The following is a 19302-nucleotide window of genomic DNA, read 5'->3' as shown; positions in this document are numbered from 1 at the left end:
TGGTTGATAAATAATTCATGCATCCTTCCTACCCATTTTTATATATGTAAGCTTTTATAGTAGAACTATTATATCTTTAGCAAATTTAAGAGTGAGGAAGGTATTCTTTAATCAAATTAAAATTTTCATCTCAATAGCTTCTACCTGAACTTCATTATATTTTCTTGGAAGGAAAATGTTTATTAATTTTTCCTGTGTCTTTCCTGTGTACAGGTCACCTGTACAGTTACTTTCCTCCAGATCAAATATTCCAATTTTTCTGGCCATTTCTCTGACCAAAGCTATTTGGTTGACCATTTTAAAAAATACCCACTTCCTCCTCAACCCTCAACAATATTCTAGAAATCTGGAAGTGAAATGGCCAGTGAAGAGGAACCAGTACTAACATAAACCTCAGTTTGGACAATCACTTGCCAATGAAATAATAATTCATAACACTGTTTTGCTATTTGAATTTGTGACTCAGTAAATTTTACACCTTTATGACACAAAATTCTAACCAATTCTTCAGCTTTTACTTGTATTTAGAATCTCCACTTCTCCATATTGTTTTTTCCAGTTCATTGATTTGGGCTCTTTAGATACTTCTGAATGTTAATAGTCTAACCTATCATATTATCTATTTATACCTTCTTTGTATCATTTCCATATTGTAAAGGATGTATTTCTTGTATTGCCTTAAATCACTGTGGAAAATAAACAGTATAAATCAAGAGATCAATTCTTCTTGTCATTAGAGAATTCCTAATAGGCTGAAATGTTCTACTAATTGATTCTCTTTGGGTGTAATTCATCAAGTAACCCCAAATCTCCCTAAATGAATCAATATTTTTCTCAGTTTTTACTTAATAAATTCACAATAATATCATAAAGACTGAAAAAAAGGTTCTTGCTGAAAAAAAGCTGAAAAGAATAAAGGCATAATTATTCTAGGGGTTTAAACATGCATTCTGGAGGAAGACTTCTTAGGTGTATATTCCTGCTGTAGTACCTCCTGGTCATGTGGCCTTCAACAAATCATCTAATACTTACCTTTGCTTTTGTTTGCTTTTCCGAACAATGGGATTAAGAAGATTACTACCCTATCAGGTTGTCTTAATAATTTAGTTAGTATTTATAAAATCATTAAAAGGCTTTGTACACTGATATTAACTTCATCTTATTACTAGTTATATTTTCTCCCCAAACATTTACCATCATCTGTCTAAAATAAGTTTTAGAATCTTATAAGGAATCCATGTCAAGCTTTTAAAATTGTATAATAAGAACTTTCTCCCCCATTTCCTCTCCTCTTCCCTTCTTTTCTCTGGTTCAGCCCCTTTCACCTAACAAAAATGTGTTTTGCTTATTGGGGTGTTTTGCAGTATGGTAGTATACAAAGCAGATTTGTAAATGCATTTTTTTCAGGTTTCATTTTTCATCAAAGATGGTATAGAATTGTTTTTTGAGCAATTTAGCAACATTCAAATTATTCTACTTTATTGAATAAACATTTTATACTACATTATAGAGTTTTCTAAGAATAGAAAATGTGACTTAAATTTGTTAGTTTTCTCTGCTGACCTGGTGTGTGTGCATTCTAGCATGCGTGCGTGAGAGAGAGGGACAGACTTCATGACATTCTTATTTAATGACTTAAACCTTGAAAAAAAATACAAGGGATAAATTTTCCATTGTCTGATAATTTCCTTCAAAGCAAGTTCTAAAATTGCTCTTAGTAAATAGGACTTCACATACATGAAATGTAAAATGTTTGATGATTATAAAAACTAGAACCACAGCGACCTGATTTCTAAAGTAGATTAAAATATTAATGTCATGTGCCTCGTGTTTGCTCTTAGGTACAGAATAGTTTATTTTTTGGAAGTCATGAATTAGATGTATGCATTACTTTTAAACATAAGTGTCCCTTTACAAAATAGATTTTATGTAATTTTACTTGGATTTTTAAAAACAGTTAAGTATGTTCTTTTAATGTTTGAGTATTGACATTAATGAAAAAAGGCCACTAGCAAGGAAGAATAGTATTAAAATAGAACTGCCTCTAAGGATAGCATACATGGCCGTTTTCAAACAGATCACATATATTTAAATCTATGAGCTTGTAGCAATACTGAAAAGTAAACTAATCATTCACCTTTGGAGAATTCTAGGGCACTGATTCTTTTAAAGCACAAAAAAAAAGGTTTAAATAAAGGGGTGGAGTCAAGCATTTCCCATATAAACTATATGTCAGTATAACCAAATAACCTTCTAGAGAAATTTCTGTTCCTATAAATCTTCTAACAAAGAAATGAGTAAGGAATGACAGATTAAGAATACCACCAAATAGTAAGTCCTAAGGAAGGGGTGAGGGTAGCCATTGTTCATCGGTGGTGGCTGGCATCATAAAATGCAACTAAGCAGACGTTACGTGTTCTGATGGAAACATATACCACCATCATCAAATCGTCTTGCCCCCAAATCCACTTAATCAAGCATTCAGTTACAACTAGGCAGGAGATTCAGGGGACAAAGGAACTTAGACATAATTTAGATTCATCAGGTGGTGGCCTCTGACAAGACGCACAGTGCCTTCACTATGTAAACAGTGAGCTTTAAGTATCAGCCATGTGCAGGGAGAGTGACGCCAATTAATGGCAGTGCTGGCCAATGCAGAACTTTCCTCCCTGTATTCACCCTTCCTTGAGTGTGGTAAAGGAAAATGGCTTACATTTTCATTAAGATGCTAGTATTTATTATTTCATAGGGATTAATTAAAAGTTGAGTCAAGACTGCATTTTACTGCATAAAATAATTGTACAACATTATATTCCCAAATAGTAATCTGAAATACTATAATGTTGCCTGTGGAAAAAATATTGTCTCTTATCAACATTGAGTAAGTTTGAAGAGATAGGAGAATAAAATTAAGTTCTTTATGATTATACTTATGAGTCCTACCATTTTTACATTTAGCAAAACTGAGCAATTTTTGAGTATGATCAACAAAACAAATACAAAGGGCTATGTAAATATCTCCTGAAGCCTCAATTTAGAACTTCAAGCCATGGAGCTTTCTTTGATGGTGGTTGCCTGGGTCTCCACCAGATGGAATCACGTTAGCATCATTTACTATGTCTTCCAGAAGTCCTTTTAAGCATTTTCCTGGACCCGGGATCCCAGTTCTACCACTTGTCTTCTTTGTTTATTTTTCCAGAACAACAAATTTGGATGTCACACTTCATCAGTGTGTACGAATCTGGACTTCTTTAACAGCATTTGCTAGTTTAAGGCATATGCTGCAAGGGTGATAAGATTTTTGCCAGTTTTGTTTACTTACATGCAAGCAGAACTTAGGACACTGGCCCATATTAGGTGTTCGGTAAATATTCTTTGAGTGAATAGACTTAAGTCTGAGTTGTCTTAAAGTTCAGGAGTTTAGGTTATACTAAGTGATAGTCTCAATTTTGTAAGTTAATAGTTATATCAAAACTTCCGCCCAAGATGCGACATACACAGACATGACTCACCTCTTCGTACAACCACATCAAAATTACAACTAAATATAGAACAGCCATCACTCAGTAACATCAGAAATTGAGTTGAATGGAAGTCTGATAATTACGAAATTAAAGAAACCACATCATCCAGACTGAGCCACAGAGCCAGCAAGCTGGTGCCATACCTGAGTCTCCATCAACATGGCTAAATCTGTTTGACCCATCTTGGAGATCCCCACAGACTCTTCCCCACCCAGCTTACAGTCCCACCAAAGCTGCTTTTCCATATGAATGGCTGGTCTTGGCTCATGCTGTACTGCTTCCTAAATCCTCTCTAACAAGCTATAGCTGGCCTCAGTGAGCCCCAGGACCTGCAGTAGCAGCAGCCAGCTTAGATTCATAGCTTGGCTTTTTCCTGGGAATCTCCAAGTCCAGCACAAGTAGCAGCCATCTCAGAATGCTTTATAGCTCAGGCAAGGTGGCCTGGACAAAACACAGGTAGGGGCTGACCTTGGCCTGTACCACCTGGGAAACCCCAGGGCCAGTGTACTCAGTGGACAACTACAAACCACATTGGAGTACTACCACCCTTCCTCTGCACAACTAATTGTCCATAGAGTGTGGAGGTTGGTGATAAGTGGTCACAGGCAGTCCTTGCAGCTGACAAGCCTGGGTAAATCCCTCCTGTTGATCTGCCAACAGCCACCAAGGCTCAAGTACGAGAGGAGATTGCATTCAGCCCACATGAAGGGCACACCTCAAGCCCAGCTCAGGTGATAGGGGAGGTTGTGCCACTGAGCCCTGCAGGACACCTACTACATTAGGCCATACTAGCAAAGCATGGACTCAAAGCAGCTCTACCTGATACATAGAAACAAACACAGGGAGGCAGCCAAAAGGAGGAAATAAAGAAACACGGCCCAAATGAAAGAACAGATCAAAACTCCAGAAAAAGAACCAAACAAAATGGAGAGAAGCAATATATCAGATGCACACTTCAAAACACTAGTTATAAGTCTGCTCAAGGAACTTAGTGAGGACCTCAGCAGCATAAAAAAAATCCAATCAGAAACAAAGAATACACTAGTTGAAATAAAGAACAATTCACAGGGAAACAACAGTGGAGTGTATGAAGGGGAGAATCAAATCGAAGATTTGGAACATAAGGAAGAAAAAAAATATCCAATTAGCACAAGAAGAAGAAGAAGAATCCAAAAAAATGAGGATAGTATAAGCCGCCTCTGGGACAAGTTCAAGGTGTCCAACATATGCATCATAGGAGTGCCAGAAGGAGAAGAGAAAGAGCAAGAAATTGGAAATCTATTTGAAAAAATAATGAAAGAAAACTTCCCTAATTTGGTGAAGGAAATAGACATGCAAGTCTAGGAAACACAGAGAGTCCCCAACAAGATGGATGCAAAGAGGCCCACTCCAAGACACATCATAATTAAAATGCCAAAAGTTAAAGATAAAGAGAGAATCTTAAAAGCAGCAAGAGAAAGAAGTTAGTTACCTACAGGGGAGTTCCCATAAGAGTGTCAGCTGATTTCTCAAAAGAAACTTCGCAGGCCAGAAGGTATTGGCAAGTAATATTCAAAGTCATGAAAAGCAGAGACCTGCAGCCAAGATTGTTCTACCCAGCAAAGCTATCACTTAGAATCAAGGAGCAGATAAAGAGCTTCCCAGACAAGAAAAAACTAAAGGAGTTCATCATCACCAAACCATTATTATGTGAACTGCGAAAGGGACTTATTTAAGAAAAAGACCAAAACTATAAACAATAAAATGGCAAAAATACATATCTGTCAACAATTGAATCTAAGAAACAAACCAAGCAAACACGAACAACAGAGACAGAATCATAGGTACAGAGAGTGTTTTGATGGTCACCAGATGGGAGGTGTGAGTGGGGGAATGGGTGAAGAGGTGAGGGAATTAAGAAGTACAAGTAGGTAGTTGCAGAATAGCCATGAGGAGTAGCCAAAGGGCTTATACCATGACCCGTGGATAGGAACAATGGTGTGGAGATTGCCTGAGGGAGCAGAGGTGCTGGGTAGAGGGGGCAGAGAGGGGAAAAACCAGGACAACTGTAATAGCATAATCAATAAAACATAATTAAAAAATAGAAATTTATTTCCAATTTTAAAAAATGTTATATCAAGAGAACAATTTAATCTTAGAAATATCTTCACCCCACTTTTATAACATACTTATTGAGGGTATCTTAAGTGATAGATGAAAATGAAAATAATTAAAAAGAGAGCCACATAAAGTAAAGCTAAATTTAAAAAAATCCTTTAGAGAAATGAGTTATGATTATTTAGAGTTACTCAAAGAAAATGTTTTAAGTTGTTAAAATGTAATGCATTTTGTGATGGAGAGGAGACAATTAGACCATGGAATTTTTTAAATGTTTAATTAATCACATGTATATAATACTGAACATTTTATACTTTTTACTTTAAGATACATCATTTTGGATTCCACCTTTGAATCTGAATTATCCTAGAGACCAATACTTCCTGTCCTACCCAGAGGCAATAAATGCAACTTTTCTTTATTGTTTGTCTTATTATTCTGCAAGCATTAGTTTATTACCATGACCTTTTTTTCATTCAGTGAGAGAGTTTTCCTCTTAAATTTTCATTTATTATGGTGGTTAGTTTTATAAAGATGGAACATTGTGAAAGATTGTGTTTTATTGATTGGTGGATTTATGATGCAGGACTATAAAATAGTGTGTTGAAGTAGTAAATTAAAATATTCTTCCTCTTTGTCCTACTTCAGGCCCATCATGGAGTCTAAAGGTTATTATACAGATGAAATGATAAATCCACTTTACATAGTTTCCCTATAGACATTGAACACTTCTTATTATGTCTGAATAAAATTCATTATCTATTTTGTTTTAGTAATAATTATGAGATTCTCTTGTAAGCATTTCTTTACTGTCTCTATTATTCTCCATCTTATAGCAAACTCTGGAAAGGCAAGCACATAAATATGATAAAAGAATTAAGCTATTGAAATAAATTAATTTATTTACAAAAATATATTACAATTTTATTTGCTCAATAGATTTTACTTTAATGAAATTCTTCAAAGAACAAACATTAAATTACATAATAAGTGAAATGACTGAGTATGTTGTATCTCAGTTAATAGAAAGTTTCAATTGAATACTTAAGCTTTTAAATTATAAAAACTTGCATAAATTAAAATATTTTCTTTCAAAAAAAATATTAAGCATTGTCCTGTATCCTTTGTTCTTAGACAAAGAAATAGTTGAAGTAAAAATAAGCTAAAGCTAACTTAAATATCACAACTTTACCTGTATTTTCTAAGCCTAAAATTGTGCTTTTGAGATGCCTTTTACACTAATGTTTTAATCTAGTTTATTTTTTGAATTATTTTATTATGTGATCTTTAGAATATTTTGACTGTGTAAATGTATAAGTGAATAATGCATAAATGAAAAGAATTAACAGGATAAACTTTGCCAAAGAAATATATTGGCTAATGAAATACTTTTTATATACTTATGTGGAAAAATTAAACAAATAATTGCTTTTAATGGTAAGACCATGGTTTCTAAAGTGTTATGCATGCATTAAATAGTTAAGTATTTTATGAGTTACTCAGGAAAAAATTAGTTTCTCTTGTTCTCCATTAGCACTATGATGAAATCTGTTATGACAGCAAACTCAGACTTTCAATGTGATTTTGAGGGATTGATTGGTTTCAAGATTGTACTTTATCTGTAGTCAGCCAAACACGTGACATTGCAATTATGATCATTTATATAGTTATGAAGGGAAATAGTAAAATGCATTGATGGATAAACATTGATGTAAATGACCTATTGAAGAATATGGGACAGTTAATTTAGAAAATTATATTTATATAAAAATATAGCAATGTTCTTTCTCAAATACATACGATGTTTTTCTATCTAATGAAAGTGTTGAGTTAGATGTATTAGAAATTAGCTTTAAACAATAGACAAACTCATGTCTTCTTTTTTATTTGTTTTATACATTATGCAAATTTTTAATTTTTAAATTACAGATTACATTCAATATTATTTTGTATTAATTTCAGATGTCCTCTTTTCCAGAATTTCAAGATATCAAGGTTAGACTCTTCATAGAGTATCTCTGGTCATGTACATAGTTAGCTATAGCATAGGTCATTAATACCTTTATACAAACGATAAGGAAGTTCCACTGTACAGTTTTATGAATCCATAAACTTTTCTGAACAAGCTAATTATAAATTTTAACATTAGGGATGTATGTGTGTGTCTCCCTCTTTCCCTGTTTCCTGCCCACCTCTCTCTCTTACTCATTTGTAGTTTTTCAAATGCAACCCCACACGACTTGGGTAGGAAAATACATCGATTGATTGTCACACTTACTTATATAACAGCCAATTTTGCAATTTGCAGAAAATTGAACAATGAATTATTAACCTCTGATCAATTGAGGTAAAGAGTTAGTGTTATAACATAATTCGATAGTACATCTATTTTCTGAGAGAATTTAATTGTCCTGATTAGAAACATGTCCACACATCTTAACCTATCCAAAAATTCCAAAATTCCTAAAGTTCAAGAAGCTTTCTTTACAACAAGATTCTAATATGCAATTTTTGAGAGTAGAATTTAGGTTTTTTTCCTTTTTATTGGTTATAATGTTATTTGATCTTGCAAATCTGTCATGAAGCTCCTTCTGGGATTATCGTTTATCCAATGGAATATATAATGGAAAATCATTTTGTGCATGGATTTTGGATGAAGGCTTGGTCATTTTTTTCTTGTTATTTTCATATATTTGTCATGATCCTCAAGAGTTAAGCCTCAGCATATCTGCTTATTGACAACTTTCCAAATTGAAAAATTAAAAAAGTATGAAACCAGTAGTGCTCAATCTTGGATGAACACTAAAATCACCTGAAGAGCTTTAAAGCTTACTGGTGTCTGGACCCCACTTCAGACTTGGTGTATATGGAGCTACTGTAACAATGTACCATGAAAAGTGTGGTTTCAAACAGTTGAAATTCCTACTCTCATATTTCTGAAGCCTAGAATCTGAAATCAAGATGTCAGCGCATCATGTGTCTTCTGAGATTCTAGGTAGCATCCTTCATTGCCTCTCCCACAGCTACAGGTGCCGGCCCTCCATCTTCGACTTTCCTTGGTCTGCAGCTGCATAACTCCCATCCCAGCCTCCATCTTCACATGGAGTTTTCCCCTCGTATCTTAACATTATCTTCTTGTAAGGACAGTAGTCACGTAACAAGAGCCCACCCAAATCCACTATGGCATCATTTTAACTAGGTACATCTACAAGGACCCTATTTCCAAATGAAGCCACATTCGATTTTTTCTGGGGACACAGTTCAACCTGGAACACTCACTAAGTTCGAATCTCTGGTAGTAAGGGCCAGGCATAGGCGTGCTCAAGAAGTCCCAGGTGATTCTAATGCAAAACAGGGTGGTGAACTCTTGCTGGGCAAATGGAACCTCTGAGACCAAGGACGTGAATTACCCTCATTCTCACTGGTGGTACAGAGCCTTGGGCATAGTTGTTATTTTTCATATTATATTAGCCATTCATATTTTCAAAACAGCCTCTTACAGAACCATTATATTTTAGAAGTTTTATTTTTAAAAATCTTTTTAAATATTTACATCACTATTCCCTAATAAAGAATGAATTCTTATTTATTATGTATCATGTAGAAGTTTACTTCTGCCACTCCAAATTTTTCTTAATTATTGAAAAGTCAGTTCTTTTTCAAGCCCTATGTGTGTTGATATCTAAAGGTATACAAATATCTTGCTGTTCAAAAATGAAAATGTTAACAACTGAGTATCTTATATCTTGATCTGTAACTCCATGTATAATGGCTTACTGGAGACAGTTATACGATGCACTAATGTGTTAGTCTGATGGGAAACGTACAGGGCTTAGAGGGGAAGTGGAACCTGCAGAACTGTATCAGCACACGTGATATCAAGTTTCTCTGGGAAACAACTAATACGTATTTCATCATTTCCCTTACTACATTAGTGTGGTTGAATTGAAGCTAGGAGTAGCAGGTAGTCTCAAATTTATTACAATCAAAGAAAATTATTCCACTATTATATAACTGATTTCTGTGATGCCTTAAAATATGACCACCCAGGTGTGTCTAGGGCAGTGCATGATGAAACCGCTGTAAAACTCTGATATTATTGCTGTCATCTGCCATGCTGATAATTTGGGTGCTAAATGATCCCGAGACATTTGCTGCAGCAATAGAATATATTTAGAGATTTCTCTAAATTGATAATTAGAATTAAAACCTGCTTTGTTTTGTTAATTCTTTGTTGTCTAGTAGTTTGTAAACTGGTGGTCTTCTGGGGCCTCTCTTTTTACCCAAGAGGGGCTGACATTTACCAGTACTGAGGTGATGTTTACCTATAGAACTGATTTTGTTTCTAGTCCTACCTGCTTTGGCTCTGCTCAAGGTAAAAGGTGTTATAATACACTTAAATATTAATGAAAAACGTGTGTTTATTGTCTTCATACTTCTATCGTTTTGAGAAACATTAACGTTCCCCAAGTAAAGCTCCAATGCGTTTCCCTCTCTCTCCCCTGCCTTCCCACGCTGGTGCAGGAGCGCGTTCCCGACAGCCCCTCGCCTGCCCCTTCCCTGGAGGAGGGCCGAAGGCCTGGCAGCCACCCGTCATCGCACCGCAGCAGCAGTGTGTCCAGCTCCCCAGCGCGGACTGAGAGCTCTTCCGACCGAATCCGTAGGTCTCATACTTCTACTTGTCACTGTTTTCAACTTTATTAGGTGCAGCTGGCTTTTCTAATCAAAATGCCCTCATTCCAAATAGATCTCAGATGTATCATGTTCTGAAGCTCTGCAGCAATAGCCATCCCTCAAAATTATGTTTCCCCGTTTGCAATATCATGAGGTATGGTACCACATTAACAGGTTCTGATATAAACTCCCGCTCTTGGATGCCACACATAAAGATTCGAGCTATGAAACATTTAGAGAAAGTAAGTAACCTTCCAGATTAGTTTCTGAAGTAAACACCTCCAACTCTCAAATATCTAGTGTCTAAGTATCTGTTTATGGGTTATTCATCTTCATTCTTTCTTCCCTCTTTTCTTTCAATTCCGCCCCTGACATTTTTGAAATTCACTATTTTTTGTTTAACCTTAGCAGCTGCTATAGAACACGGACACATACACACAACACACACTCACATATAACTGACCTCATCTATTTAATTTAATTTATTTTTTAACTTTATTTCCATTGCTGGCACTATTATAGATGTCTCCCTTTCCCAGCCCTTCACCCACCTTCACCAAGCCCACCCCCCTTTCCCTCTGACCATCAATTTACATTGACAAAGATGTCTACAAAAAGGAATACCAAAGTAGAATTCAAGACAATTGATTTAAAAATATATATTTCTTATTCATTCAAATGATGAGTAGATTAAAGGGCCTACTATTGGTTAAATTACAGGATTTGAATCAGTAACAGCCAATAATGCATATTATTGTTATGTTATTATTATTATTATTAAATTCTAAAAGGTAGGTATATATTTTACTTCATGATCACATTTTCAGATATTTGATCCCCGTGGCCAAGAAAATGAAGAGTAAAGTTAAAATTCCATTCAATTAACTGGTTATTTTGTGCCTGTACAAGAATGAAATATTGTTTTTCTAATAAAATAAACATATTAACACTGACTGTTTTTGTTAATAAATCCAATGTTTATTTTATCCTTTCCAGGATTTAGTTAATATTTTCTGAAATTATGCTTAGTATAAACTTCACATAATTATACAAAATTTTTGGAGTTATTTGGTTGTTGAGAACATTTGCCTAATAAGAAAAACATTTCTTACAAAGTATCTTTGTAAGTTATAAAGGAATACTTGCATAAGGCAGAAATCCTCAATATGGATACTCCTGAGGTATATAAAGTTAAATGTTAGATTGAATTGTATGTAATAAAATTATTTAAAAAATTATATAATTCAAAATAATTCCAAATATGAATACTTGATTTGGCCTATCCACAGCATTTTTCCTAATTTTGTAAGAGATGATTGGAACTGTTTATTAATCACCATTCCCAGACACTATTTCTGGAGCTGGTAAACCCCAGCTCCCACTACTTCAAACCATTTTACACATAAAATATTTTCTGTGTGCTTTGGTGCTATGCTGACATAAGAATCAGAAATTTAATGATGAGTATTTGGTTTTATTTCTAATTTTTTAATAAAATATTGTCATTGGAAAGGTATAGTCCTAGAAAAAGAAAAATATTTTTTCATACTACCTAAATGGAAATATGGACAAATAGGGAAAAATTTGAGTTTTGTTATGCAGTCACGTTTTGTAATGAATCATTATAATCTTTTTTATTCTTCATTAAAAAAGAGAATTTTTTGTATGTGAAGACTATCATAATTGTTGAAATGAAAATGAATGCATAGACACGCACACACATATGCATATACATATACACACATGTACATATACATGCATGATTATTTTAACATGCTATGAAATCATTTTAGACTAACATAAAAATGTCAAGAATAACACAAATCATTCTTACATGCTCATGACCCAGATTTACACAAACAATTGACCTCTCCGAAAGAGAGACCCTGATGAAGAGCATAGAGTCACTAATTCTTATCACAGACATCAGCTTCTTTACCTTAAATATTCCATTGGTTAGTCTCTACAAATGAGAAATTCCTCTTACATAACCATAGAACAATGATCAGAATCAGGAGATGACAATTATTATATTATTAATTTCTGAACTATAGACCCTATTCAAAATTTACAACTTACCAACTAATATTTCCCCCTCTTTTTTCCTCACCAATGTTTTTAATAGCAAGAGCTTTTTTTTCCTGGATCAAATGCTAATCCAGGGTCACATGTCTCAATTACTTGTCATATTTCCATAATTTAATTAATCTGGAACAGTTCCTCATTCTTTTTTTCTTTCAATTCCTTGCCATATTTGAAGCATGCAGAGCATTTATTTTGCAGTGTCTCTCCGTTTGGAATCGTTGCTGTTCCCCCATGATCTGGCTTAAGCTGGGCCTTTTTGGCAGGGGCTGTTCAGACATGATAGTGTGGTGTGTTCTCAGGGCATCACTGCAGGAGACATATGATATTTCTCCAATATTTTTAACAATTGTCACTTTGTTAAGGTAGTGACTACCAGAGTTCTCTACTGTAAAGTTTCTTTTGTTTAAATTTTTGTAGCTAATAAAGATCTTGTGACTCCGTGTATCTTAAAACTATAGAATTTGCCTATTCATCCAAATTTCACTCCACTAGTTTAGAATCAACCATTGAACATTCTTCCCTGAAACAATTATTACCATGTTGATTTGCAAATGGTAATTTCTAAGATAGTCTTGTGATATGTTAAACATATCTATTTTTTAGATAAAGTAAGGTTTTACAGGATGATTCTTCTTCCAAATTTTTGGACAAAACCAAGATTTTCATGGGAAATTATTAAGAAATTTTTTGACTGGATTAAGAAAATCATAAGGGTATTTGTTCATCTACCTTTCATTTCAATAGTGAGAGTCTACTCTTAATAGTTCAAGAAAGCAATTATTGCTTTTAATCATTTGACCATTTAATAAGTATTAATTGGGCACTTTTGGAATTCGAGTTCAAATTCATTTTTTAAGGAAGTATTTTGATATGTATAAAACCTTGAGTTTTATTGACTAGATTAGAATTATTGAAACAGTTATTTCAGTGACCTTGTTGAAAATTCCATTTGCCCTCTGAGGCCACTGGAATTTCTATATTTTGTCTTAAGTCCATAGTGTTAAAGAGCATTCTGGTGTTAAGACTGTGGCTCTTTCAGAGTGAAGGAAGGTTGTACACAGGGGCGACAAGGTGATGTACCAGATAAAAGCTTGACCACTTCATTGGCATCAGTTTTAGTGGTTCACCATTCATTAGTATTACAGTTGTAAGCAATTAAAACATTATATTTTATATGTAAGAAATCAGATTAATTTGTTTTGTTTTTATTATTGATCTGCTCATCCTCAAGAATGATCATGGTTATCAATTCTCACAGTATTCTTAGAACTAGATTATAATTTTGTAGTTACACCATCATATTTTATTTTCTTTTGAGTCTAAAAGTCTAAGTAATTTATTTATTTGAACATTGTATGTTATGGTGTTTTTTCTTTTGTTTTGGGCTTGACAGCTGTTCATCAGAACGGGTTGTCCATGAACCAGATGCTGATGGGCTTATCACCAAATGTACTCCCTGGGCCCAAAGAGGGAGATTTGGCTGGTCATGACATGGGGCACGAGTCGAAAAGAATGCATATGGAAAAAGGTAATAAATGGCTACATGGCCCTGTTTTTCCTGCTCATCATATGAACTAGATTTTAATCACAGTATCAGGTATATTTTTAGATCACATAAAAAGATGACATATGAATGTGTTAAAAACCTACATTCTTAAGTAATAATTAAGCCTACTCAACAAAAAGGAGGTATGAATGAAGACCTGCTTTTCTCTTATCAAACAGGTAGGTGTTCATTTATTTTCCAATGTACTTAAAAAAAAGAATGATTTGTTTTGTTATCTCAGTACTGAAGGTCTGTTTGTCTTTCTCAATGCCTTTAGGGCCAATTGTTATTTTACTTAGCATGATAGAGCAACAGCAACATACAAAGGATTATTATGAATATTTTTGAATGAAAATACACATGGTCATGGGACCAATCAGGAAACAGAATTGGATTTTATCAGCCAGTACATGAGCGATCGTTTCAAAAGTGTGCGTAACCAGTAACAACACTGATATTGTGCAAAGATGCCAATGTTTTCTGTTTATGTTTCATTTGTATCAACTTAACTCACTTTAACAGGCAATAATTTGTGTTTTCATGCCTTATTTCATGAAGACCTTTCATGAAGAAATTGAAAAATTATTTTAATATATATGTTGGAAATTTATGCTAATAAGTGCAAATTCATTGTTTAAAATGGTAAGTTTTGAATTGTGAAGATAGGAGCCTCTTCATCTTTTTCATTCTAATTTAATACAGTGTTTTAAAATGTAATTAATATAGAGTAGGTACTTTGACTATATTTTTGACATGAATGTCAAATAATTCATGTTATGAAAATAATTTTTTTAGAAAACAATACATAAAAGACACAATCAGCTGTCAGTAAGGAAAATAAACAAAATTGGACATTTAAATAATTAATCAGAAAGAAATGATTGGAGTAAGACTAAATTAAGGTGGAACAACTTTTTCCCCCAATAAGACTATTCACATAAAGTAAAATTGCTTACATAAAACATTATCCATTCAATATTAAAATAGCCCTCCTGAGCCTTTAGGGAGAAAGAATAGAGTATTTCTTCAAACTGCATCAGCTAAATTATGGAATGTCAGTGAGAAGATGATAATCTTTTCTAGGTATTAACATGCAAAAATGTATGCATAATTGAGAGACAGCAGCAGTAAGGCTACTCTCTAATTATTTGTTTTGAAATTTGATATCAAGTATTGTTACTAAGGGAGGTGACCTATATATGGAGCATCAGTGGCCAGGCAGTCTCCGAAAGGCCATTACCAAGGTTTCCACAAGTTCATTTCAACAATAAATAAAAATGTTATAAATATTGTTCCTCGTGTATATTTTGACATCTACCTTTTGTATTTAATCAAAAACCTTATGTTTAGAAATATGAATATAGAGTGAGAAAATATAAAACTTCATGGAAGATTTAGTTTTAGGTAATGATATTTAAATGTAAGAATTCATTGTTTGGGTAAAGCAGTCATTCTTTATTAAAGGGTTCTTCAAAAAAATACTTACAAAATATGATTTCTCAGTTTTCCCGTGTATGCCACATAACTAGTTCCACTGGAAACACCTAAGGGAGAAGTAAATTTCTGATTTACAGTGGATGTGAGGACAGTAGGGCTCATTTCTTCTGCAGACCCTGGTAGAGATGGGATAACAGAGAAAGAGAGAAGCCAGGCAGAGCTGGCAGTGAGGAGCCCACCATCAAAGGCATAACCAGTAACAGGGTTGAAATTGCGCATCTCACTGGAATTTTTGGTGAGAACTTTAATCAACCTGATGTTTCATGTTAGGTTGTCCTATAATTTTTGTAACTATTTCTTGTTTTCATGAGTAATCAGTCCTGTCTATCCATCTATCATCGATCTATCTATCTTCTATTATTATATATTATTTCTTATTATAATTTTGTCACCATGCTAAACCAATAACTAGGGACCCCACTTCTTGTTTTCCTGTGCACCTGCCACAGAAACCTTCATTACAACATGCGCCTTGTTATTTGGAAGTTATCTCCCCAATGGTGTGCTTCCACGGCTAGACGGTAGATTCCTTGGAGTCATCTGTGTATTGCCTTTGCTGCAAGCAGACAAGACAGTTACGAATACATACAGATCTGGACTGAATTACTAGGTGATTCTAAGAGACAGTGAAGAAAAGTTTAAACAACTGTAAATATTACACTCTTTAAAGATTAATACGAAGGCAAAAGGTGGAATTACATAACCTTTAAGATGTACATTTATATGAAGCATTAGAACATTCTGACCATGAATATAGACAAAACCTTTGTACATCACTAATGGTGCTTCTTATAACATTGAAGTTCTTAAAATGGGTTTGCTGTCCGAATAAAGACATTCACCACATCCACCCGTTTTCCAATATTTTAATGTATATTTTATAAATAAAAATAAGTTTTTATTTCAGTGTTTTCTCTAGCAATGTGAAACTACCACTAAACTCATTTCAAGAAAGTTACGCAACCGTAGACATTGTAATGGATAGTGATACTGTTCAACTGTGTGTTGTTATATGTTGCTCCTTTTCTTCTATGCACTCTCACCTGTTTTTTTACCATACTGAATTAATAGTATATATTCACAGTTTTTTAGATTGATCTTTCTAACTTATACTAGCCCTATAACTTTCTTACTACACATAACTGTATTAAAACAAGTGTCTTCATTTACACACATTTGTAAGGAAAATAATTATGTTTGTGTCATTTTAGGCTTCAGATTTTTATATGTAATATGTTGCCTACCTCTTTAAATCATTCAAAAGATGATAATTTTTAAGAAAACATTGATGATAAAAACAGATATGAAAATTAATTTGTATGCTGAGAGTCACTATGGTCTAAATTTTTAAGCTTTAGTAACTTTTAAACACTTTAAAACCTTTTTAATATTAAAAAGCTATTGACTCCATTATGTTGGACAGAATATTTGAGTCATCCTTGGCTGGAGGACCAGTGGCTTTACAAGCAAAAATACTAAGTGCTGAGTAAATTTGCTCTTTATTTTTTTAAAATAAAAACACTAATAGGTTTCTGAAACTAGGGATAGATTACAGCACATTAAAAATATAAATATAAAATTAGTTAATGTATCCAGATGTAACAGACATATTAATATTGTTTTTGTTATCTCAGGTGTAAGGGGAAATGCTTTTTATATTATGAGAACTTTAAAATTAGGAATTTTTCTAAGATATGTGCTGGAAAAAAACTGATACAGCTCATAGCTTCAACAACAATTATGTCTTCTACCTTTCCAAAAAAAGTTCCGAGCTTTCTAGAGCTTTCTGGAGTTTGAAATATATTGCTGATGTTTCCCTGCAGTCTAAATTTAGAGTAAATGTATGGAATAATTGACATTTGAAATATATAAACTCACTATTCCTTTATGCTACATCTCTCCATCCCCACATATTTGTCCATTGGTGTTAATTTATTGTATTAGTTTCTTATTAGTTGCACATTTTTTGTTATTATGGGATTTTTCTAATTTTAAGTTACCAAAAATTAAATATAGGATACAGATAAGCCTATAGTATCAGATTTTTCCAATTATACAAAACTTAAGCACTTATAATTGAACTAACTACTAAATATTTAATTTATGTTAGGGTACTTCAGTCTTGGACTAAGAATCCTTTATATATATATATATATATATATATATATATATATATATATATGCACATATATATATATTTATTTATTTACAAAGAGGTAAGTATACACTAAAGGCCAGATATGTGAAAACAGCAACATGAAATGCAAAACCTGCCCCTTGGCTATAATTGTACAGATTTTGTTTTGTTAATATGTACTAAAATATTCCCTAATGTTGAGGATCTCCCCTTTATGTGTTCTCATGAAGGCTGTAGAAAGTTTCTTTCATTGGTGAATCCCGCAGGACTTCCTTTCTCTGCTGGCCCCTGTCATTTGAAAAGCAGGTAATACAGGGATTCACTTCAAGCCATAAACCACTTCTTTGTGGCACATTCTGCTTAGCGGGCCATGCTAATTACTAACCACTTGGATGAAAGGTTTTCATTCTGGTACTCTGAATTTGAGGGCAGAGCACCAAAGTAGTTAGCAAACTGGCTGTGTTGGGAATTCCTGTCTTGTTAGTATTTTATTCTTAGCGTCCAATCTGTGGAATATTGTTCTACAAGCCATCTTATTTGTTTGTTTGTTCACTTTAGAGCACAGGTGGCAAACACAGGGCCCGGGGGCCGAATCCGGCCCTCCACCTTATTTTATCCGGCAGCAGTGCGGAGCTCTCACTTAACTGCTAAAGTTAGTCACATTTATACAGTCCTGAAATTACATTCAGCCCTTCGAAGGCAGCTGTGAGGCTGATGTGGCCCCAGTGAAAATGAGTTTGACACCTCTGTTTTAGAGAGAGCGGAAGGGAGGGAGAACGAGAGGGGGAGAAACATTTATCTGCTGCTTGTCACAAGTGCCCCGACCAGGACCAAAGCCCGAATGTGGGCACGTGCCCTGACTGAGAATCCAACGGGTGACCTTTCACCTTGCAGGACGACACCTAACCAACTGAGCCACTCGGGTCAGGGCCTGTAAAACACCTTTTGTAAATAACTATACTGTCTATTAATTTTCTCAAGTTTGTGGAAATAATTTTTTTGAAATACATTTCTTTACATACATTTCTCATGGTTTAAAAATTCTAATTTTACTCAAATTAGGATTGGGTGTTCAAAATGGTTTTCTTTTTTTAAACTCTAGATAAACATTACACTAATTATTTAATAGTAAACTTTATATACATGTGTATTATAAATCTGAATCTATATCCCGTGTGACTTCCTAGATGTGCACAGAATGAAAGCCCCTTTTCTCTGGAAATTTCTGCATTTTGATAACATTAACCCATATAGAGGACCATGAGTATTTTTATTTTTAAATTCTCTACTATGCAACTTCCCTTTCATTTTTTCCCTTTAGATCTATTTTCTTTTGGCACATCTCAAAACCTATGTTGAAATATTCTCTCTAAATATTCATGTGACTTTATTCTTCTTTTTCCAAACCTGTGGAATAAAGGTGTTGAACTTGATTCCAATACATTTACTTCTCAATTCACAACACCAACATCTATTTCTCTGAATCCTAGAGTTCTTTTTTAAGTAGATGGCAGATTTCACATGGGAAGCCACAGCTCAGGTAAAATTTCTTACGGCACTGATTTTATTATTTTCTGATTTGTATTTTCGTAAGCAGAGCTTCCAGTAGTACTTCATGACAACTTAAGAAGATCCTTACTATGAGATTCCCATTTTGTACCTGTAATGACGGGCAACTGCTATAAAACAGGGACTTCGGTGTTTGTATTTTTCCCGTGCACCTTGCTGCCTGTCCTATCACG

The 19302-nt window shown here is 34.0% G+C and overlaps 1 protein-coding gene across 1 annotated transcript in view; it reads left to right on the top strand.

Annotated features, from left to right (window-relative positions):
- Window positions 1–19302, top strand: part of DACH1 (dachshund family transcription factor 1) — a 393810-nt gene that overhangs the window by 276684 nt on the left and 97824 nt on the right. Inside the window, exons 5-6 of the mRNA XM_045201919.2 lie at window positions 10146–10281; window positions 13774–13908. Of these exons, the coding sequence (XP_045057854.2) occupies window positions 10146–10281; window positions 13774–13908 (271 nt within the window). The remainder of the gene's footprint in view (window positions 1–10145; window positions 10282–13773; window positions 13909–19302) is intronic.

This window comes from Desmodus rotundus, chromosome 13, assembly GCF_022682495.2.
Source record: "Desmodus rotundus isolate HL8 chromosome 13, HLdesRot8A.1, whole genome shotgun sequence".
Lineage (NCBI taxonomy): Eukaryota > Metazoa > Chordata > Mammalia > Chiroptera > Phyllostomidae > Desmodus > Desmodus rotundus.
This window is presented reverse-complemented; position numbering and strand designations above follow the sequence as displayed.